Consider the following 24,933-nt stretch of genomic DNA (forward strand, 5'->3'; position numbering starts at 1 on the left):
TTGTGGGTTACTGTAAAACATATTCAGCCGAATTGAATCAGAGACTCTAATCTTATTGTTTACCAAAAAATAACAATAGCACAAATGTACATCATTGTATGTTACACAGGAAATTAAAACTATATGATTTGTTTGAAAGATACTTCATGTCCTATATAAATCGTATCTATGTGTGGGCAACTGCTTGTATAAACATATTCAATCGAAATGAATCCAAGACTCAAGTACAAAAAGAAACATAGCATAAAATCTAGAATGTGTCCATTGTGACGCAGGATAATAAAACTAATATATAGTTTTATTATAGAACCAATATCGACCAATCACTCCACGTCCAATTTCGTTGTCACAACATTTTGTAACAATGATAATAGAAAATACCTTATATTCTATTCTATTCTACTGATGTGTGGTTAAATGCCTGTGGAACTTTTTTAGTGACTATATACATTGCAAAAAAAGACTAATACGGAGTCTCCAAGTGAAGTTGATCCAGCATTTTGTTTGTACTTTCTAGTGAAATATCAAGATTAGGTCCTGGTTTGTTGGGAAAATGCAGTTGTACCAAGAAAATTACGCTAAAAAAATTGTTTCACATGATTTGATGTAAAATAAATGTGTTCCCTTTTTATTAAAAATGTGGTCCTACATTAATTATTAGTCTAAAAATAAGAACACATCCTGCTAATAATTGTGTAGGGCACTTTAACACTGTCAAAGGTATTGATGGAAGTCCAAGTAACATGGGGCACGACCAACCAGCTTGCTGGCCTTGTTGTAGACTATCTACCCGGATACTGGGAGGCCAAGGGTTCAATCCCTGTTTGAATCGTATCAGAAACTTACCTAAAACATGGTACCAATGCTTTCCTGCTTGACACTCAAAATTAAGGGTTAAAAATGGGAGCCTTGGTCACCCGATGTCTTCTACAAAAATTAGAAATAGAGACAACCATCGGTGAGTTCGAAATTTAAACATGAAGCACGGTGCTTCTTTCTGAGAACTAATTGTTTTTTTTTTAATACAATTTGAAAATGAACACTTGATATTAAATAAAATATGTAATTTATGCGTGTGCTGTGTTTTGTTTTTTTGTAGCTGTACTCGTTGAACGAGTACAAACCGCCCATCTCCAAGGCCAAGATGACCCAAATCACTAAGTCAGGCATCAAAGCTATAAAAGTAAGTATGAACCATTAGGTGCAGCATCTTCAATAAAGATTTTATAAGGCTTTATTGCCAGGTGGTATATATATATATATATATATAAAATTACGGGCCAACACAATTTATTAAACCCATAAATAGGTATCAGAAGATGTGCCATGTTTTTTTTTTTTATTTGAAATATTTTCAAATACCTATTGTCATCATTTAGTTAGGTGTGTACTATAGTTATTGGATATCCGAATTTCCACTTTAAAATTCTAATCGAGTGTTTCATTAAAAGGCAATAAAAGAGTTATGAAAGCAAAACTGATACAAGAGATCTCATTATAAAGACCACAAACTTTAACTTTTAGACTAAAAATATAGTTTTACCAAAATAAAGTGCGTAGCAGCTAATTTCCTCACAAACCGTAGGGCATGTGCTCACTTGGCACCAGCTCTTTCGACATCCCTGGTGATTGTCATTTTGTTTTTGGTGTAAGGTGTGCAGAGGCAGTTTTTGGCAAAAAATGGTGCGACGCCATAGACGGAGAGTATAAAGCTTGTTTGATCATTTGACGCTCTGTCGCCATATTCCTCATGTGTGCGAGGCACGGGAAAATGGCGGGCTGCCCTTTTCCACAATGCATGTGATCGAAATGCAAAACAATGAGTTGACGTCTAAAAACATTTCAGACACCCCTTTGACTAGATTACATTTACTTTTTGCCAACATGTTAAATATAATTTATGAATGGAGCTGAACAGGTTGTCTGACGTGACACTGTTAAACTTCTACAATATTTACTATGTACTCACGACATTTCAAATTTTTCACCCCAAAATCAAGCAAAGTCCTTGATATACACATCCATATTGAAGAGCAGGGGATACTATCAATTCTGTTACAGTGCCCTTTTGGTATAATCTGAGTCATAGTCAAGTCATTTGAGTTCCCTTTAATCATCGAGAAACAACGAAAAGTGAACGCAAGTTGTCCGATAACATGGCAACCACCAATGACAACGACAGAAAAATACGACTTCTCATGTCTGTGTTGCAATCTGGCTATTTTCTCCACAGTATGCTTCCTTATGGGGACGTCGAGAATGTCCTGATGCTGTTGTCTAGAAAAATAGGCACTCCAAATTTGACGCAATTAGCCCTCATTCGTCTTTTCCTCAAGTGCAGTAGTAAATATATGCTTTTCTTAGTAATCACTACCTGACTGTGTGGTAGTTGCCACCTTGAATGGTCACAAGATCCGAAAACATGTGACTTAAACAACTTGGAATTGCCCTGAAACCGGCGCAGGTAAACACAGCTTCAGGTGTGCAGTGCACGGGCCTGTTGACGCCACTATTTATTTATTCACTTATATCGATATAAGGGATTTCACCACATTGGCCATGTTTGGCGCATCAGGTTAAATCACTCTCAAGGAATGGCCTAAACGTGTACACAATACAAATACAATAAAGAGATAAATGAGTCGAGCTCTGTCTTCACCTCATTCGCAGCAGCAGAAAGTATTGATTCAGTTTGTGTGTGGACGCGAACGCATCTTGGTCACTCTTGGAACAGTGGTGCAATTGTAAAAGAAGGGTTTTTGTAATTGAATATTTGTTGATCATAATATGCTCAAACATTGTGGCTATTCTTTCTAAATGAGAGATGATTACAGGAGTTACATTTCAGAGTTAAAAAAATAGAATATTCTAGCCCAATTAAAAAAGATAATGTCACACGAAGACAATATATCGATGACCAACTATTGTGAATGAATGACTTCCCTGATCTCTGCTTCAATAAAAGTTAAGAACATGACAACACAATAAGGGATGTTTTGGGATGGCTGGCTATACAATATTTATATCGACTTGGGACACTGGTATGGCTATGTTAGCTTGTTTTGCACTGTAAAGCATTTGGTCACACTTTTTACAGCAGTACAACTGGACCATATTAATAGGCATGTAGTTTTTAGGTGGAATTATTCGTCTGATTTCATAATGTTGAACTGTAACAAGAAATGTATTCAGTGAGAAGTAGTGGCTGACAACGTACACATCTGTTATAGCCTAATTAAGGTGAAAGGCCGAACGCAGAATTTTTTTATGGATGCACAATGAAAATCTTTGGCTGAAATCGAAAAACAAATTTACAATATTAAATGATGGCATATTAAAAGATGCTTAAGTTTTTGTTTTTTTTTTTAATTCCAATGCTAACAGCAGCAGTCAAATTTATTTTCTTGACGTTTTTAGTCTTTGAAAACCAAAACTGGTGAACAGTAAAAGGAGGTATGTAACTAAGTGAAAATAGTTTCTCTTAGCCACTGTAATAAAATGTATTGCACAGCTTAACGTCTAATAACTTGACATCAAGTTGAATATGAACTTGTAAACTTAAAATTGTTTTGCCTGGTAGGTCCTAAAGCTTATCAAACCTGTACATCATGTATCTAGACGCTGGTTTGCTAACTGTACTGAATGGCAGCCTTTCAGTGGCAATGTACCATGTAATACAATCTGTTAGCGTGTGTTAGCTCCTTTCATTGGCACCTTCTTGAAACAAATTTGGCATAGTGTTTCTTCGGTAGTTTGAGGCTTACCTCTGTCGCTCGGTATCAACCCACTATGTGTCCAAAATACTGAAGTAGTACACGGTTTTGAAACCTTTAAGTTGCCCCGCCATAACAGATAGCCGATGTTGTTTGTGTGTGCGTCTCTACGCGTTGACATCATTTCCGCGACATTTCAGTCATGGGTGATCACAATGGGGGGTGAAAAAAAAAAGAAAAATATTCACAAATATGTCATATTTGCTACAGCCCCCGTTGTTTTCCCACATTTTTACATACTGGATATGACGTCTCAAAAAATTGATTTTGGGAGAAATGTCAATTTTAATAATCTCCCCTAAAATGCAATCACGATTTTTTTGGTCCCATACCTATTTATTTGTGTCTTGTTCTCTACAAAGATACCTCAAACTTTTATCCAGACATTCTCTTAGCAAAAAATATATTTCAACATTTCTGATTGACTCTCCAGGTAGCTGTTTATTTTTGTCTGCTCCCAGCCCTATTTAGATATGTTCAGTATATATACTTAATTTAAGAGTGTTTCTCAACAGATTTATTGTACAGGCTTGAAAATCTCTCACTTTTAGGAGAAAGTCATTGATTTGTTGCTGAAAAGGGTGACCGACGTAAATTGTATAGATCAGGGGGGGGGGGGGGTATATTTTTTTTTTTTTTTTGGGGGGGGGGGGGGTGTCTGGGGCTTTTGTGAGATTTCCTAGGGTGAGTCAGGGATTTGAGGTGTGCATTTAAATAAAAATCAGGTAAAGTTCGCGCGTGCAGGAGTTTTGTATTTATTTACGTGTTACGCACATTCTATTTCATCTTATTAATACATTATTATTCACTGTACCAGACAAAATTGTTATAGATTGGTGAAAACGGAAAGTCGTCCTGAAGGATGAATTAACGGTAAAAAGCACAACGAGAAAACAACACTTTGGTGTATCTGATGATGAATATGACTCTGAAGGACATTTCATAAATATATTGTGAATTTTATGTTGGTATTGAGTACATAGTTGTCAATAAATTATTTGAATCATGGCCGCATGTATTCAACAACCTTTGTCGCTTTCAATGCTTAGTCAAACAAAGTATTATACCGATTGTTAAATTAGGTGTACGCGTTATACACAAATACTGTATTTCCTCCACACCCTTCTCACCTTTTTAAACCCTGACCCAATTGTAATAGGAAGTCACAATCGATAAAGAATTTGGCGGAAGAGTACAGGATGCCTCCTATCGTTTACGTTGCGTTGTCAGAATATTTACCGCTTTTTTTGTTCTTGACGAATTTCTGTGCCTGTGGTGGTTTATTCTTGATGAATAACACTTGTTTTCCCCTTCCCTCAGCAGCTCTCCCAGCTCCCCCAAAGCGCTGGAGGATGGGGTGGAGAGAGTTACAAAGAGATAAGAGAATCCCTAACCAGCTTAGGTAGGAGTATGGGTTGTTTCACAAGGAAGATGCCTCGGTTGGTTACTTACCTATTGATTTGTCAGGCAGTGCTCAATAATGGTACTCTGGACACTTTGTATGTGTGTCCTGGCTTTTTATCGATTTCATTCTTTTATAGGCTATTGTCTAAGAACAATGCCAGGAATGCATTGTGATCAAAGTGGTAAATAATTGCAATGAAAGACGGATGCCGTTTTTCAGACATATTTGCACAGTGCACACATTTCTAGCTTGTATTTCTACTCTTGAACACAGAACTATGGAATTAAATTGCTTGTCAAGATGTAATACTTCAATAACATACCAATTAGGGCTGCACGATTTTCGTTAAAAAAAAACCTAATTGCGATTTTTCAGACCAGTATTGAAGTTTCAATGTGATTTTCAATTTTAAAAGATGGGGCATTTTCTATGCTGTTTTTGTGAGTACTCAATCATAGTGACATGCTTTAACCTCTTCTGGGGAGCTTTGTTAGGGTTGCTGTCTGCTGACCATTATTTACTGTTTGATTCCTTACTCGATGTACGGATTCAATAGGTGCAAGGCTAAAACTTACCCCGAGTTGACGTTATTACCGACTAAAAGTATACGACTGTAACGATAACTATCTGTATGCAAATGAAAATAAAGAACACAGGACTGCAGTTGAATAGTCTTCATTGTTATGACCCAAAAGTCCAACCAAAATGGAAGGGATCTCCTTTCAGAGTAAGAAAGCAATTTAGAGAGCGTCTGGGTAGCTGCACGCTAGCATAGGGTAACCGCGACTTCTGCTAGTTCTACACAATGATTAAAATACATGAGTCATTATGTAGCTGTTTTCCACGAGTTTTAGCTTCAAGTCATCGGTTTCATGCGTAATAGATCTGGCATTGGTGAGATACAGGCTCCGCAGGAGTAGCTTGTGAGGGTTTTCACGTAGCCGCACGAGTAGACCAGGCTTTTGCTTTCTCTACCGACACCGCCTCAGTCTATTTCCGGTCACGCTGACAATACTCGGCTGCTGGTGATTACCATTTCTTTGCGCTCTTCTGACTTTCCTCAGAGTCCGATTTCATTAATGAATTTGTTTTCAATGTAACAAGCTGCTCAAAGCTTCTAGCTGTTGCGTTCCTTTGCGTTTTGTTTTGTTGGCGAGTTTTGCGTCCACCCTGTTTGACTACACCGTCCTATCACAGTCACGAACACAGACGGTTGAGTGTTGCTTGCAAACTTTGCCTTGCCTTTATTGGCTTTTCCCATTAAAACCTGAATTCTGTATGACCAAGCACTCCATCACTCAGATAACAAAGGGGGGAAAGCACAAACTATAAATCCCTTAAAAAATGTAATGGCTTACAATTACACAATCGCACTAAGTCACATCGCTATATCGATTAGATATCAATTATCGTGCAGCCCTACTCTTAACCTAACTGATGGAGAAAATAGCACTGATTGAAGGCTTAAAATACACATGAGGTCCATGTAGTTTCAATTATTCCTTTGTTCACCTGTTAGAATTTAATATTGTCATGTCCATTGTAATATAAATGACCTGAAAACAACTTGGGCTTTGGTTGTTCTATTTTGTGACTGCTTAGTGAGTATTCACTGCAGATAGTGGTTAAGTTGGTATGATTTGCAGCCACATGTATTTGTTGTCCTGTGCCTGCCCTTTTTATTTGCTAAATGTCAAAATGCTGATTTCAAAGGAAGTGGAGTTGCAGTGCACTGAAACAACTGTGTGTACTCATTTTTGTCGAGGGTTTTGTACGAAATGAGAGGCCCAGATAAAATTTTGATTAGGCTTTACTTGTTCTTAAATATCTATCGAGGGCCTGTACAGTTTGTGAGCAACCACTTGACAGTTAAAATTGAGTAAATTCAATACATCATTTTTTTGAGTACAAGAAAGGTTTGTAATGTTTGAACTTGAATGGGTGTATGAATACATTTTTTCTCCCTTGTTTACTAACACCACAACATGGGATTTAGAAGATTTCCTTTTCTACATAAATTACAAGAAAGTGTTTTTTTGTTTGGTCGTTGGGCAGAGACCTAAAGCTGACAATGTTTTCATCATTAGTACTTAAACTAAGGCTGGGAAATAAATAGAATTTATTGCATTAAATCGGCAATTTGAGAATTTGCTGAATTGTCAGTCCAAGGAGAGTAACTAGATTGTTTTATTTGGACCACTCAAATCTGCAATCTATCATATCATGTTTTACGAAACATTTAGAAAAATAGAAGAAAAGAATTTGGCAACTAATTGGATTAAAATTGAGTCTATGCATAGCCAAATACAGTCAAAGGAACCAGAAAGTTGGCATAACCAATTCCAATTTCACCAGGATTGTGTAGCATTTTGCCCATTGAAGGATTCTTGAATTTCATTGAAGATGTGTGGCTAGATCTTGGACTGATAATGCCATCCTCAGTCATGATTGTGGAAAGAAGGGCTCTTTTCTCGATGCAACCCCATAATTTGAACTCATGTTGAATACATTTAGTTCTCCCCTATTTAACACAAGACTCTTGAAACTATTTTGTGCCCATTTCATTTCTCAAAAGGCAAATAAACAAAACGTCCACTCTTCACAAATTTAACTATTCCACTGTATTTCTGTTGAAGTTGCCCCACCTCAGAAATCAGCTTAGTACTGAAAGTGGCCAGACTAATATCAGTTGGTGAAACAATGAGTCTTATGTTAACTTTTGAGGGTTGACTGATTGTCAAATGTTACAATTGAACATCTACAATGAAAGAACAAAAATGTTATGGAAATACTGCAAACGCTTGCAGCCATCCAGAAAATTAAGGCTGCAAAATTTTACTTCAATTTCATTTGCTCTGTTATAAACATGTCAGGAATGCTGATATTCAGCTGCAAAAATGGGGGGATAAATTGCCTTTAATTTTACTACTAATTTAAATCCAGATATACATTAAGAATTTAAATTATCAGAAAATAATGTTTACACGCGTATAAGAACACCTGCTTGGTGTGCTATTTTTTGTATCGTATGGTATCCATTTTGTCAACTGATAGTGACCACTAATGGTGTTAGTTGACAAACTAACTACCACCAATTTGTTTTGCAGTGAATGTTGTTCTGTCAAACTTGAAAACTTACCTTCATATATTTTTTAATTGATATTATTTTGGAGTTCATCCCCTTCATGTTATCCCTTTTTGAATTATTTGGCCTGTAAAAAATGTAAAACGTAAGGGCTCTGTGATTACAGTTATCTCTTCTCTTCAATAAGTGCTACACTCCAAAAAGCACCTGTGGTTAGTAGAAATAGTAAGTTTGTAAAATAGTAACCTTGATTTTTAAGCAATCGTACAATTATACGCCCTACAATAATGGAAAATAAGGACCAACCCCTTTTTACCAGGCCAGGCATTTGTCTCTCAAATAGAAGTACTACTGTTTTCGGTACCTATAGTTTTTTTAAACAAATAACTGCTCCCGAAACTATTTCGCCAATCAGAATGCAGAACATCATGCCAAATCCATGAAGCAGTCAGACTCAGGCAGGTAAATCATTTCATAGTAATGTATTTATCAATTTAAGACCATATAGCTCAAAGTTTGTAAGATGTCAAACTTAAGGTGCAGAAATGGGTAGATCTTATTGCTTTTAATCAATCTACTGCCTCAAAAACAACCTTGTGCTTATAGTTCTTCGTAGGCTCGATATATATTTTGGAGTTTTCGTGCCACAAGAGGTTGCAACATGAGAACTCTTTCCGTTTTGTTGAGCGTTCTGCAAAATATAAGATAGATATTCAATTACTAGTCGAATGTCACCGTAAGAGCTATTGCATCTTGACTTGTGACCACCCTTTCTGTCAGTTGCTTGATGCATCGTCAAACATCAGGAAAATTCAGCAAACACAACATGTATTGCAAGATAGACATTTTTACTTAACTTAAGTTTTTTGGTGTGTAGAATAAATGTGTGTAGAACCAACGGTGTATACAAGAAGGACCGGCATGACTTAAAGAGATTTATAGAAAGATTGTTATAGCCAGCATGGGGTGCGCACAGATGATAGACTTGTGTAGACTCATGTGAGTGCTAATGAAGATTCGGTTTGACATGTAATTCTGAACATTTTGTACAACTGGTCATCGAGCATTTTCCAAATACACACAACAACAACAATGTTGTATATCTACTTCTACTTAGTTTTTTTTGTTTTTGTTTTTGTTTTTTGAAGGAGAGAGAGAGAAAAAGAGTGAGAGTGCACCATACCAAATATTGTTTATTAAGACAGATTTCTGCAAAACCACCAAACCTGCTGTCTTGACAAAATCAACGTTTTCTGAAACTCGTAACAAAAAGTTATCGGACACCAGGGCAGACAACTCTGAAAAGTTGCATGCCCAGCCATAAAGTTGCCTGCCCCATTTTTCACAACTTGAAACACAATAAGACGACTAATTCCGAAAAACCCATTGTTGCAAAGTATTAGGGATTGAGAATCAAAATATACCGTAAATTCCGGACTATAGAGCGCACCTGATTATAAGCCGCACCCATCACATTTTAAGGGCAAAACCGATTTTGTCCATACACAAGCCGCACCTGTATATAAGCCGCATGCACCCACATCAAACAGACACGAATTTAATCCAAGCCTAACCTCTAGTTCCGCGATTGAAACTGAATGTCCTTCATTGAAGCTCACAGCCGCCAAAATGAACCTAAAAAGATATAGGTACTTAAAATTTGTTGCAGAGCTGCAGATTCTGGGTGCCCGTTGATAGTAATCCAAGAAAAAAAGTGTATATTTCCAAAGTTAAGGGTGGGAAAAATATATATCCATTATTGTCCGCCGTGTCCACAAAAACTCACCTTTACCGGTCCCCACTTTCCCACCAGCGTTGGCATTTGCTACGACCCTCTTTTTTAATTTGCTCGTCCAGAATAAGTGTCTCAAATAAATACAAATGAATACATTCCAAAAATATACAGTTGCGAATACATATGACACATATTTACAAAGAAAGACGGTACATCGAGAGTTTTCAAAGCTGTAATAATAATATAACTTTCATCCTAAACCGTGCCTTTGGGAGGTAGCCTCACGCTACTAACAAGACGCTCGCATACCTGCAAATTAGTCTGTTAAGGGAATAAATGACGTAATCGTAGGAATCACTGCAGACTATCCGCTTTTTCCTCCTTGAAAAAGACTTCTAAGTCATCTTTCTCAATGTCGGAAAGAAATGTTATCATGATGACGTCGCTCCACGCTCCCTTACTTCAATGCATCCCAGCAATGTGCCCGTTTGCTTTTAACATGGTGGCTGCGTCATGAGCCTTATTTTGTGCAAATTGCACGATGAGGGTATGTTTACGCTCATAAATTGTGATCTTCCTCGGCACACATATTCCACCGGTCTAAATCTTACCTCTCATACTCGAGCGCCGCTGGCAGCCAGTTAAAAAAATTACATAAATTGGCCGCATCTCTGAATAAGCCGCAGGGTTGAAAATTTGGGAAAAAAGTAGCGGCTTATAGTCCGGAATTTACGGTATAACAGAACAACACTTTAAAACTAAGTTTATTATAAATCTACTTATAACATTCATTGCATGTATATGACATCGCTGTTTTCCATCTGCAATCAGTGTATACCTGTATTTACTCATCTTCCTTCATGCAATGTTTGCGTTGCGTCGTCTGCTAACTCTTTCCACGATGCTTTGAATGCACGTTTACGTTTTGTAGCATCATACATTTTGTTCGCTTCTTTCGAATCTTTTTTCTGGGGCTGAGGTTTTGTCTTGATTCCTAACCACTTATTCATTTTACTTGTGTTCTCTGTGCGTCTACTTTGGAAACTGATATGCAAATGCGCGACCTTAGAATGCTGGGGAAAGGCCGGAAGCACGAAGTTATTCGATGCAGTCTTCTGATCGGCTGCAGAGTATGCAAATTGCTAAACGGACCGAAATTCCAAAATTTCCAAACCGAACGAAGATTTAGAAATCGGAATAAAGCAAAGGTTTGAATTAAAAAAAAAATCCTTTTTTTTTTCCCCCCCCCTTCCCTCCTTGTAAAAGTTGTCGGCCACCCGGGCGGAGACGTTTTGTTTTACGCCCGACGTAAAAGATGCACGCCCCGGGCGTTTGGGCACACGTTATTTCAGACACTGCTGTAGGACATTAGATCAGTCTTGTCCAAAGTCGAGCCTGGGTGCCGGTTACAGCCGGTGATCACATTTTGACATGGCCTGGATTTCTTGTTATAAAATTATTCATATGTGGCCCGCCAGTAATATTGACTGCAGTATAAAATATATGTGTGCCAAAACACATCACCATTTCACCAATTGATGGCAGTAGCCCCTTGGCCAATTTGCCCATTGCTTTCTGTGAGAAATTTAGCCCACCACATTGCTGACATGGGGACTGTAAAAAAAAAAAGATGACTGTGGGGCTCGCCGCTTACAGGACAAGTGGAAATTAGAGTATTTTTGTCCCCACCGAACGCCGAAAAAAATTGCCTCTGCCTAAGAGACTGTGGCTGTTTTTCAAGAATATAATATCAAGGGGCACTGCCGGACGAAACATGCTGACTGGCAAAAAGCTAACTGGAAACGAATGCTGTGAAAAAGTGAAGCAACTTGAAGCTGTTTAAGCGGCACAACCGGGCTTACTCACAAGACCCTTCAAGTCAAATGAAAATGCTACAAATGCGAGCTACGGGGTCGCGATGCTGACCGCCAGTCAGTGCAAACCTTTCACAGAGGGTGAATTATTCAAGACTGTTCAAAGAATACCAGGCTGAATAGTCGACTTTCACACATTTTCAGCATACCAAATTTGGCCCACATACTGAAAAGTTTGGACTCCCCTGCATTGGATGACTTGATAAAATTTATGAAATAAGAATAATGCCTGAGCCTGCGTCCCATATCAACAAATACCACTTTAAACTTGTCTCCCTCCCACATTTAGTTTAGATTGTTGAGGCTCATTTTGTTCTTTTTTAAATATATATATATATATATATATATATATATATACACACTGTCCTGCAGACAAGGATACTGGCATATTTACCTTCCTACCTTCCGTGCAGCCAGCTCTGAGCAGACAGAAGTGCGCTGGGTGTATAGCTCTGCCCACCTATACTGCTCACCCAATCAAATTGCCCTTTGTGCCTGGCTGGGGTCTCTTGGTGTCCTACAGTTTTTCCTGTCGGATTTTAATCATTGACTAAGCAGTGAACCTAAATTGTATAATGAGCTTCCATATAAATGATTCCTTAGCAATAGACAAACAAAACGGTCTCAATTGGTTCTGACACCCTGACCGTAAACTGAAGTGTGTAGAATGCTCTTATATACTGGCCCAAACCATATAAACTATTAGTGCTATTTCAACTATGCGATTTTTTGAATTGGAACGCTATGGTTCTGAATTAGTATACTATCTATAAAACATTATACAGCAATGCTGTAAGTTTCATTTTTGCAATCGGGAGATGGAATAAGAGCTTGCTCTGTCCACTTCACGCATCGGCCCGGTATTGCAGTACCTCCGGTAACGGTGCATTTGCACTGATTGCTGCATGGCTCTGTGGCTAGGACCTTTACGCAGCCTCTTGGCTGAGAGCAAGTGTCTCGGCCCCTAGGCTTTGTAGTGTATTATGATTTGACCGATAATGGATAATTGATAAAGATTATAGAACAATGAACCTTACAAAATCCCTTCCCCCGCTACGGATTATATATGCATCATTGTAATTTTATCTCAATCTATGTCCTCATGAAAAGAGCTCGCAAGCCCTATGTCCTCATGAAAAGAGCTATAGGTCCGACCCCTGATCTACTTCAAGAACAAAATCGCTTGATTGATTGGTCTGCATTAGTGCATTCGTTATTTAGCGTCAGCATACATAAACTGTACATAATACTGGAAGAGAATGCTTTTCAGTGATCAAAATAGTATTTGCAGAGCAGGTATTATGTGGCAAAACACCAACAAGAATGTTTAAAATAACATGTTAAAATAAAACTGTACTTTAAACCTTTTAAAATATATCATGGAAGAATAGATAAAAAACATCCTGTAAAATGTAAAAACATTGACATTCTCAATACTGTAGTGCTGTTTTTAATTAATAGGCAATTGTTCCGACACATGGGATCTTTTTATATAGGATTGATCACACAATCTTGTCTGACAATTATGTATGATAAATAATGTCGGGGTGAGTATTTGCTTTTTAAAAGGAAAATGATCACTATGGCATAAGTGTGAGCAATTTTCAGCACGTCCAAGCCAAGGACTGTAGCTTTTACAAAATTTCTAGGTTCTCCCCCAGAAAACGGGACTGGCCATCTTAATAAAACATGTGTTAAGTGCAAGTTTAAATATAACATGAAATGTAAATGAAATGATCTGCATTTATACAGCGCTTTTCAAGTCAAGACTTCCCAAAGCGCTTTACTGTGTGCTTCACATTTCCCAATAGCTGCGTGCAGACATGTAAGGCTCTAACCTGCTTATTGGGGGCATTAGGGGTTCAGTGTCTTACCCAAGGACACTTCGAAATGTAACACGGAGGAGCCGGGATTCGAACTACAATCTCTTGATCCCATGATGAGTGCTCTACCTCCTGAGCCACTGCCGCCCCCTAACATCTAAAAGACATCTTTACAGGCACCTTTTTAAAATGTCTACCACATATAACAACAGTTGCAGCTAATGCAGTTAATTTCTCTTTTGTGTAGGACTGAAGTAGAGATCAGCGATAAGGATTTTTTTTTTGTGTGTGTGATGACGATTCCTTAATTAAATGGTTTTTTTAAAGTAACATTTTCTATTTCCTGACCATTTTCCCTTTGTTTAAAAGTAACAACCAAACACCTGACATCCTACAGATGTCAATTGTACGTTTTTTTTAAATTTTGTATTCCCCACCCGATGTAGTATTATCATATATTATAATTGTATTATAATATTAATTATATAATATTATAATATTATCGTATAATATTATATTATCATATATTATTATTTTTATTATCATCATATAATATTGTCTCGTGAATATTTGTGTTTTTTTGTGAAACGTACAATTGTACGTTGTGAACAGGTTTAATTTCAATTATATATAACATGCAAATTGATTTCATTCTATTCAATTATTACAATATATTTATATAACAGTGTCTCGAAATAACAAAACGCAAATCTGACTACAATGTGTCCATTTATGGATTTAGTTATTTAGCTTTGCGAATAGTGTGCGCTCTCACAGGTGCTTCAAATGCTCTTCCACTGCTATATTCAATAGTAAGGTTAAACAACATGAAAAGCACAATGTAACCCAAAATAGTAAATAATTGAACGGAAGACTATCACTCAATAAACAACTTGGAAGAGATGGTTTAACAATCTTTGTTTTCTTAACATAAGGTGTTATTTGAAGTCCTTAACGATCTAACATTATCATTACTCACTGCTATACTAGAGGAATGTTTCGTTCAGATCATTCGCTATAAATGCAGAAGTCCAACAGGTTTATTCTCTTCAATATTGAGCAACCATCTTCTTTCCATTGTGAGATTCTCAACATTTTACTGACTAAACCACACAGTTGAGGCTGCACCCACGATTCTAACATTAGCAGCTAGGTGTCAGGTCCATAATTTTCCTGCACTCGTTGAGACAGAGCAAGCATCAGACTGTTTGACTGCATACATGGCTGAGGTTAACGGGTGGCAGGTTTAAATAACAATTAGGCAGTCACTGCGTGCATGTCTTTAAAAACAAAATCTGGCAACGATTTTTTAAAGTGTATCTAAAAAGTTGAAAATTAAATAGCTAAACAAATTGAATATCTTTGACTAATTTTGAACAGATATCTTAAGTTAGATGGGCACATAAAAACAAAAATGAATTCATATATCTGACCCTGAACTGCTTAAACTCATTTGACAATACATCCCTTAGCATCCAGCTTTTACTTCCATGCAAGGAATGCTTTTTACACACCTAATGCCTGAAAACACTCTAGGATTCTGCTCTTGCTATGCACGAATAGATTCACTTTATAATCGGGCAATAAAAATAATGAACCAAAGAACAATCCAACACCATCTGTGGCATATTCTAAAAAAATAAAACTTGCCCAATTTCTTACTCCACTTTTTTTCATAATCAAACGTATAACCACGTACAATGGATGATAATATCCATCCATCCATCCATTTTTTTCACCGCTTATCCTCAGTAGGGTCGCGGGGGTGCTGGAGCCCATCCCAGCCATCTTCGGGCAGTGGGCAGGGGACACCCGGAACTGGTTGCCAGCCAATCGCAGTGCACACAGGGACAGACAACTCATTCGCTCATTTACTCCCAGGGACAATTTGGATCGGCCAATTAACCTGACAAGCATGTTTTTGGAATGTGGGAGGAAACTGGAGTGCGGGAGGAAACCCGCGCAAGCACAGGGAGAACATGCAAACTCCACACAGGGGGTTTGATCTCACAACCTCAGAACTGTGCCGCACACGCGCTAACCACTGCTCCGCTGTGCTGCCTTGGATGATAATATTAATTAAAAAATACACTTACATCTTTAAGTAAGCACTTTCCCCTTGATGGTTCCACATTGTCGATTGATGATTTAAAAGCCAGGTTTATGTTTTTCTGAAATTTGCAGTTACCCAACTCTCCTGATCCATCGCTCTACTGGAACTAAAAAAAGAGGTGATAGTGCGCGGGTATCTTCTCTGTTGACTTAATTATTGTAGAAATGACTGAAAGAGTGCGAAAGTGTAATCTATCTGCATTAGGGCTGCACAATTTTGGGGGAAAACCTAATTGCGATTTTTCAGACTAGTATTAAGATCAGGGGGTGGTTTAATTGTAACCTGTGCAGTCCTTTGAGACATCTTGTGATCAAGGGCTATACAAATAAACGTAACCCAACTGACTTGACTTATTGCAATTATAAAAGAAAAGGGGATTCTGTGCTGTTTTCTATTTATTTTTATTTTTATTTTTTTTGTGAGTATTTAATCATAGTTCAGCATTGTTACGAATAGAATTTTGTGAGACCCCCGTGGATGGACAACAAGGCTTCACGACTTTTGGAAAACAAACCTAATTGCGATTTTTTAGACCTGCATTGCAACTTCGATGCAATTTTAGATTTTACAATCAAACTGGGCTTTTCAAGTCAATGACTTCCCAAAGCGCTTTACATTGTGCTTCACATTTCCCAATAGCGGCCGTGATCTGTGCAGCCATGTAAGGCGCTAACCTGCTTATTGGGGGTATTGGGGGGTTCAGTGTCTTACCCAAGGACACTTCGGCATGTAACACGGACAAGCCGGGATTCGAACTGGGATCCCTTAATCCTAAAACGATCGCTCTACCCCCTGAGCTACTGCCGCCCCCTTTTCAGTGTAAGAAACAATTTAGGTAGAAGCTGGCAGGCTACAGGCCAGCGTCGGGTAACCGTGACTTCTGCTAAGTATTTGTGATGATTAAAATACAAGAGTCACAATGTAGCGGCTTTAGACAAGTGGTAGCCCCAAGTCGTCGGTTTCATTAATAATGGTACAGGCGTTGGTGGCTTAAAAGTTGTTTGCCTAGATGTCAGCTTTCCCTTCTGACGCCACTTCAGTCCTCGCAATAAAATCCAGGGAGCACCTGCTGGTGATCAGCTTTCTTTACGCTCTTCTGACTTTCCTCTGAGTCCTATTTAATTGATGAATTCATTTTCAATGTAACGAGCCACTGAAGTTACGAGCTGACGTGTTTGTTTTGGTGGCCAGTTGTGTACCCACCTTCTTGACTGAGCGCCTACATCGGCCTATCAAAATCGTGCACACACGTCTTGCAAACTTTGCCTCTCCTTTATTGGCTGGTGCCACTAAAACCTTATTGTGATTGGCCGTCGCTGTTAAACCCGATAAATGACAAATCCTGTTGGCCAAACACTCCATCACTCAAATAACAAACCAGAACTATAAATCATTAAAAAAAATGAAAACCCCCAAATATAGGGTGTTTATGCCCACGGGTAAAATTTGCCTGTAGATTGGAAGATAACGCCATTAGGTTTGGATTATTCAAATAGTCCACCCAACACCTTCAGGAAACGAAGGAGAGCAGCAGCGAGACGAAAACCATGTTATCATCCAATCAGCGATTCATAATCATGCTAATAAAGCAATAAACCAATTAACCCAAATAGTAAGTAAGAGGACGAAACATTACCTAAAAACAACAGCGCGTTTGCTGTATTGTATAGGGCCTTTCTAGTTAGTCAAATACTCCATCAACCAAATAACAAATTATAAATCCTTTAAAAAACACAGTGTCTTACGTTACACAATCACACTACGTCACATCGCGATACCAATACCATTTCGGTTAATCGTGCAGCCCTAATCTGCATGCATTGTTTTTGCAAGCAAGGTGACCGTTTGTCATATAGAGCCGGTCAGTTAAATGAAACACAAAATTAAACATAAATAAAAGAAAATGAATGACTATATCACTCATTGAAACTCAACCAAAAAAGATTGGATTTCAAAAAACAAACTGATGACCTAACGATCTTGCAGTTTTTGTTCAGGCTCACGATCTTGTTGAGGTTCAATCGATCAAATATTTACCCACACCTATTGTCGCAGGAAGCTAGGCTTTTTTGACCTTCCCAACTCCCCTCATATCTAGTGCCTTTGTGAACAAGGAGTGTTTTCTATAAAATTATTATCTTTTTCGTGGGTATTACTGAATTGAACGTAATATAGTGGCTGCGCGTCTCCTTAAAAAGAATGTTGGAATACTATGTGATTGATGTCAATTCAAATTAACTGGTCCCATGAGGGAAATTCATTTTTACCAACTGTACTGGGAGGGTTCAGTCAATGCTGTCGCAGCAGAGTGTGGGTCAAATGACCTACTAACAGCACTTGGTATTCCCAGACGACCTCCCATCTGAGTACTAACCAGGCCTCACCATGCTTAGCTTCCAGAGATAAGGCGTTCTCTGTGTGGTATGCCTGTAAACAGGTCCTGTGCTGTGTTGTCTTGCCATTATCCGGAGACCATTAAACATTATTAATATGCATCATGAAAGAATGGCCTCATTCAAGACATAACATTTGTTGAAGATTGTTTTAGAACACACACACACACACACACACACACGCTTGTGCAGACTGCCTAATGGTATACAATAATAACAGTTTAAATAAACAAACAGGTGACGGTAGCTCTTCTTCCTCGGGCATAAGGACACAAAGATTACTGGGGGAAACCCTGGAATGAGTGCACAGTATCAATCCAAATGACTTTTTTGAGGGGCACATAGATTTGGTGAGGATCACTTATGTTTTGGGACAGGCGTAGCCTATATCGTTTTTCCAGGGTTCGTATGGGTGCCTAAAATCCATGAAAATGTTTGAATTATAACCCTTTAACGTTCCGACAGCAGCCCCCTAGAATGTTGATAAAAAAATGCATGTCTGTATGATGTCCCTAGTCACTGAAGTATGTCATGCCACATATCTTTGGAAAGCTTAAACTCTTTGGATTCATGTTATACTGACCATTTTAAAATGCACTGGTCACTGAAACAACACAATCAGTCTGAAACAAGATGCCCAAAATCTATAAAGCCGGCAGAGCATTTGCTTGTTTTGGGGTATGTAAATATTTTACACGATTGGATTTACTACACTCATCGATGCAAGAGGACCATAGTTGCTTGTTATCATTATTAAATGTGATTGCTGAAGGACGACTTTAGTGAGCTACACCGGCTTTATATTTTCCCAGTATCTTGTCTGAGACTGATCTTGATGTTTCTGTGATGAGTCTATTTTTAAATTCAATTCAATTCAAAGTGTTTTTTGTCATATGCACAGTAAAGAACCATGTTTCCCTGCACAATTAAATTATTTCTTTGCTGTCCACACAGTTGCCAGCTAAAAAAAAAAAAGGCTAAGAATTAGTTGGCATTTCTTGAATGCCAAGAGTTTACCTTCCTAATGATATGTGGAATGACGCATTTGAGTGTTTGTTGACATCGTACAGACACCGTTGTCCGTAGGTGTCTAAGACACGTATTTGCTTCTTTGCGAGCCGTCGGAATGTTAAGAGGTTAATACGTTTGACTGAACTATATGACTGCTTTGTTGATATTCCCACTGTAGCCCCTTATATTCCGGTGCACTGTATGTATGGAAAATATATGACAAAAAATATTTTTGGATAGTGCGCCTTACAGTGCAGAAAATGCGGTACGTCCCTTGGCAGTCATCAAAAGAGTTGAATGTACAATAAAAATGGCTTTGTTACATCTAGGACAGTCCAGAGAATCAATAACAGGCTTTTTACACAACCCACATTAGCCTATAAGGGCCTGTATTGATAAAATCGAAATCGCCTGTTTTAGCTTTGAAAATCTTTAACCAATTCGAATGATGATTGACACATTGGTGAGCCAATAAAATTCCCAACATAATCTGATGCCATTTTTCCAGGGGTGTGTTCAAACCAGAGCCGAAAATGAGCGTGCATAAATGCAACCGGGGGATCCAATTTTAGTTTACAGAATCATTGATTGACTCATGAAAAGATAAGTGGATTTTACTTGAACATTAAGGGGTCAATGTTGTATTTTCAAGGATTGAAAAGTGCCTAAAATTTGGGTGAAGTGCTTGTAAATGCTGGGAATTGTTGCCATGTTTATTAAAAAGCTTGCCTAAAAAGGATGTCAACACTGCTCTCTGGTGGCTTTGCTTTGCCATTGTATTTCTTCTTTCCTGGTGATTAACGGCAGCAGGCAATGGATTGCATGGCATTGTTTAATGAAGCGTCCTCGCCCCGTAAGGGTCGCGCCCAAGCACATGCTGCACCAAAACAGGACATTATGAAAAGTTTATTAGTGCAAAGATTACTTATCAATTATGGACATTTATTATGGGCCATGCAAAAAATGAGGGTAGCGTTTCCCTGTGGTAAATTGTAACGGGAAGAACTTCCTGCAATCAAAATGTAAGCTACATATTACATTTTGATTCAACACCTATTTAAGAAAGGATTTGTCTCATCAAATATATTTGCGATTTATTCAAGATCTAAGAATCCTTTCCTCATAGATGCAGGAGACAGATTAAAAATTGCATATGTAAATCACAGATTTTTGGCGCTGCAAAATGCAAAATTATTATTTAACTACTACTGGAGAAATTGGAAATTGGCATTGAAAGTCCTGAAAAACTGATTGAATTTGTCAATGGAAAATGTATAGAAACACTGCTTTTTCTATATGTCAGGCTCACATGGACTGACCTTATCGACAGGCAGCTGCTTTAACTCTTCTGTAATGCAGCCAATCTACTCAGCAACTGTAATTGATTTTTCTATTTTATGCAGTATTGTATTATATTGATACTTCTTTCTGTGGTTAGTGTCATTCCTGCAATGTTGAAATGAGATGGGAGTAGGTTTTACTACTCCCAAAATGTTCAGCCAAAAAGCCTTTTTTCCCCCAAATCAAACTGTTGTTGATAGTTGACAGTATTTCTTGCACTTGACATCTTTTCACGGTGGCTTTTTGTTAGTTGATGTTGCTGCAAGTGTTAGTTCAATTCCACCTCCAGGTGTTAAAGTGAGATTCTGCCGGATCAGCTACATGTTGCGTGATGTTCTAGTACCAGGATGTCCATCCATCCATTATCTGCTCCGCTTATCCTCAGTAAGGTCACGGGGGTGCTGGAGCCCATCCCAGCTATCTTTGGGCTGTGGGCAGGGGACACCCTGAACTGGTTGCCAGCCAGTCCCAGGGCACACAGGGACAGACAATTCGCTCGCTCAGTTACACCTAGGGTCAATTTGGACCGGCCAATTAACCTGACATGCATGTTTTTGGAATTTGGGAGGAAACCGGAGTGCCCGGAGGAAACCCACGCAAGCACGAGCAAACTCCACACAGGAGGTTCAATCTCATGACCTCAGAACTGTGCCGGATGCGTCTATTTGTCCAGCCCTTAATCACAAAGAGTCTCAAAGGGCTGCACAGACCATAGATTATTGCAGACCACAGACTATTATTACACCATCCCCTGATCTAAAACCTAAATGAGGGCAAGGCCAAACTCAAAAACCTCAAAATTAGGAAAATGAAGAAACCCTGAGAAGGGACCGCACATGAGATTATTCCCCTTCCAGGATTACCAGGCTGCAATGGATGTTGCAATAACAAATAATACACAGATTTTGTCAACATAAAATATTGGTTATTCATATGCTGAAGAATAGAATTGTGTTTTAAGCATAGATTCAAATAGTTCCACTGAGGTAGCAGTGCGAATCTCAGGGGGAAGAGCATTCCTCAGCACTCAAAGCATCTGTGCAGGTTGTTTAAAATAATGTAAGTGGCCATCTTCACCGATGGCTCCGAATTAGAAAGCCACCATTAGATTGCTCGTGTAAAGTACTGTTTTGTTAAAAAAAAATGAATTGAATTGAATTAACCCACAGGGTTTATTAGAGGTGCCCCGCTGCGAATGTGTGTTGCTTTTTCACCTTGTGCATGGAGTCCAGCAGCTGGTGAATTGCATTTTAGTTACCTAATGTTTTGCTTTTCAAGGGTAGCTGCTTTTAAAACAGTAACTCTGTTAGAACAATTGGAGGTAACGTCTCGGTCAATGTACCTGATGTAATAAGTAATGCTCACCTAATTAAGCCTCAGGTTTTCCCAATTATGGATACCTGAAGATACTGTTCTATAACACATTAGGCGTTCTATATCGAGACATTGCAAGTGTGCCTTAGCATCAACTCTAAAACTCCATGTTTCCTAATTTGGAATTGCACTTTTAATGAAAATGTTATCTGTGAGTGGTAATGTCAGTTTGCTAGTGTTAAAACAGAACTGTGTTCTTATGAATTATAGAAAACATCTTTTAGTGGTGGACAAGAAGGGATCCGCCATACAGTTTATGGCATTATTTGGTTTCACGAGAATCGGTGCATAGTTGTTTTGCCTCAATTACCCTTTACAGGAGCTGTCTTTTGTAGCTTCCATATGTGAATCATGTTCAATATTTTTGATTTTTCTTTTAGGTGAAAAAAAAACAGGTTTAGCTACAAATGTATCCATATTTTAGTAATGCAGCTTTAAGTTTCTGTTGTTTACAAATGCTCCCTTTCTTTACAGTTCTACAAGCATGTTGTTCAAAGTGTGGAGAAGTTCATACAAAAGGTGAGTTGAACCGCTTTTTAATGAGCACCATTTATATTATATTGGCCGATTTTGGCTTTATGTGAATGTGTTTGGCATTTCCAAATCAATGTTTTTTAAATACCAATAAACAATTAAATTATAAGTTTAATTTAAGTATTTTTTCCTTGCTAACAAAATGTTAAACTACAGCAAATATTCTCACCTTTCTGTATTTCTCCATGAAGCATACTAACTAATTTGTTAATACTGTTTTTTCTAATTCTCTTAAAGGTAAATACACCCTATCAGGAGCATAAACATGAACATGCATTTGCACATTTTGAGCTTTTGTTTTTCAAAAATTAATTGAAAAGTATTACTTTCTGCTCAATTTTTTATCCTTTCAACATTTACGGATTTTTTGATTCCAGCAACTAAACATATTTTAAAGTGTGGCTTAGTACTTTTTAAATTTATTTCGGAAATGTCAAGTTTGATATTAAAAGAGTCTAATGAAACCAGAGACCTTTTATTCTCATTTCGGGATATGGACTCATTAATATCTATCCCTCTTGACCAAAAATGTTTTTCATTACAGTGCAAACCCGAATACAAGGTTCCTGGGCTGTATGTTATTGACTCGATTGTGAGGCAGTCACGCCACCAATTTGGAACAGAGAAAGATGTTTTTGCTCCACGCTTCAGCAAGAATATTATTGCAACGTTCCAGCATCTCTACCGTTGTCCCTCAGATGACAAGGTTTGACCACTTCTTTTCATTTTTTTGGTTTTGATAGTTGCTTTTGTGTGTTTGTATTTATAATTGTATTTCCCAATCATATTTTCCCAGAGTAAAATAGTGCGGGTCCTGAATCTGTGGCAAAAAAATGCTGTCTTTAAGAGTGACATCATCCAGCCATTGTTGGACATGGCTGCAGGCATTCTACCTCCGAGTCTTACTCCCGTCATGTCGAGCAGCTCTGTCCCTGTCAATAACACACCGGGTGAGTGAGAGAATACGTATTGTGTGAACATTTATGGTGTGTATGGCATCTGTTAATTTATTTCCAATTTTCTTTATTAATGCTTTTTTGCCCTTTCATATGTAGGCACTCCAGCCACCCCGGCCACCCCTGCGAACATTGTCCAAGGGCTTCCGGACTGGGCCTCCCAGATCACCAACACAGACACTGTGGCAGCTGTGGCACAAATATTACAAAGTCCCCAGGGACAGCAGGTTGGTGAAAATACGGGTCTTCTCCTAAATTAAGTTGTGTGTTATAATTGTAATTTTCAAAAATCATTGTTGAAATAATCAAAGCAAAAAATATTTGTTCCTCCTGTCACCAGCTTCAACAGCTTGTACAAAGCCTGCAAATGCAGCAGCAAAAGCCACAGCCTTCGCTGCTCCAGGCCTTGGATGCTGGTCTGGTTGTACAGCTACAAGCTCTCACCGCTCAACTCACAGCAGCTGCTACTGCCAACAGCCTCAACCCGCTTGAACAGAGGGTCTCTTCTTTTAATAAGGTACCGCATTTGCTTTTTCCAATTGTGATATAGTCATTTCCTCTTTTCATTTGATCATGTTATGTTCCAATTGCTTGCTTTCGGCTAGCTGGATTGTTACATTTACTGGATCCAGCTCAGTGCATATAGGTCAAAGTGGACCTGGATTCCTCCAACTGTTTGTTTGTTAGTTTATATTTGGGTACAGCAAGAAAAACAACAAAAACACTAATTAACAAAATGAAACAACAAAATATTTGCTCAAAACAGCTTTACCATACAATAGTCAAAATAAATGGATTAGTCTAAAGCTGAAACTTTTAACCGCCTACCCTCTTTCATCTTTTTCCTTGCAGGGAAGACATAATTAAAATCAAAAAAGAAAACACTATCTTACCCCACAAAATGGAAACTAAGGAACAAAGAACTTACAAAGGTACTATTGTACCACTAAAGATCGCTATAAATTACAATACCCCAACAAACTCTTGATAGATTATTCCTCTTTAGCATGTTTTTTAGAGCGCATATAGTAAAAAAACAATCATATAAGTTCAGGATTTTTTTAGGACCTAATCAATACATTTTCGGTTGGCACAATGGTTTTTCAAGAAAAGGTTGATGAGTGCAGTCGATCAAAATCTTTGAGTCAAATAATTAAAAAAAGAATACATTTGAAGGGATATTTTTAAGGGTGGCCCATACAATAAGATGAAGAAAGCTCCTTGTACATGTCTAAAAGAATTTGGTACAAATATCTTAATTCCTCCATGTCACCAAAAATTTTGGTTTACAAAGTTAGACATTCTCTGCGTTTTTAGTTTGATAATTCATTTTGTACGCGGCCATTTCCCTTATTTATTTGACACTGTAATAAATTATTACAAATCCTTATGTTCAGAAGCTCCTGGGTCAGTTTGACTTTGGAAATGATCCTGAGCGTGGTGACGATTCTAAGAAGGAAACAACATCTTCTCAACTGTGAGTTTACAGTTTATTGATTGATTTGATTTGCCTGCC

The 24,933-nt window shown here is 38.1% G+C and overlaps 1 protein-coding gene and 1 pseudogene across 3 annotated transcripts in view; both read left to right on the forward strand.

The window, feature by feature from the left end:
* The window catches only part of scaf8 (SR-related CTD-associated factor 8), a 109,680-nt gene that overhangs the window by 834 nt on the left and 83,913 nt on the right, over positions 1-24,933 (forward strand). For 2 of the 3 annotated variants that reach the window (XR_015852832.1, XM_088354000.1), the window contains exons 2-8: positions 1,100-1,183; positions 22,402-22,446; positions 23,006-23,167; positions 23,258-23,411; positions 23,517-23,644; positions 23,758-23,934; positions 24,815-24,894. Coding sequence is in view for 2 of the 3 variants with exons in the window: in XM_088354000.1 (XP_088210126.1) it covers positions 1,100-1,183; positions 22,402-22,446; positions 23,006-23,167; positions 23,258-23,411; positions 23,517-23,644; positions 23,758-23,934; positions 24,815-24,894 (830 nt within the window). In the remaining variant the exon portion in view is untranslated. Of the gene's footprint in view, positions 1-1,099; positions 1,184-5,093; positions 5,176-22,401; positions 22,447-23,005; positions 23,168-23,257; positions 23,412-23,516; positions 23,645-23,757; positions 23,935-24,814; positions 24,895-24,933 lie in introns of all 3 variants that reach the window. The other variant, XM_088354001.1, reaches the window with a different exon arrangement.
* LOC148351554 (U2 spliceosomal RNA) lies at positions 12,601-12,766 on the forward strand (annotated as a pseudogene).

This window comes from Urocampus carinirostris, chromosome 15, assembly GCF_059441175.1.
Source record: "Urocampus carinirostris isolate Australia breed hairy pipefish chromosome 15, RoL_Ucar_1.0, whole genome shotgun sequence".
Taxonomy (NCBI): Eukaryota; Metazoa; Chordata; class Actinopteri; order Syngnathiformes; family Syngnathidae; genus Urocampus; species Urocampus carinirostris.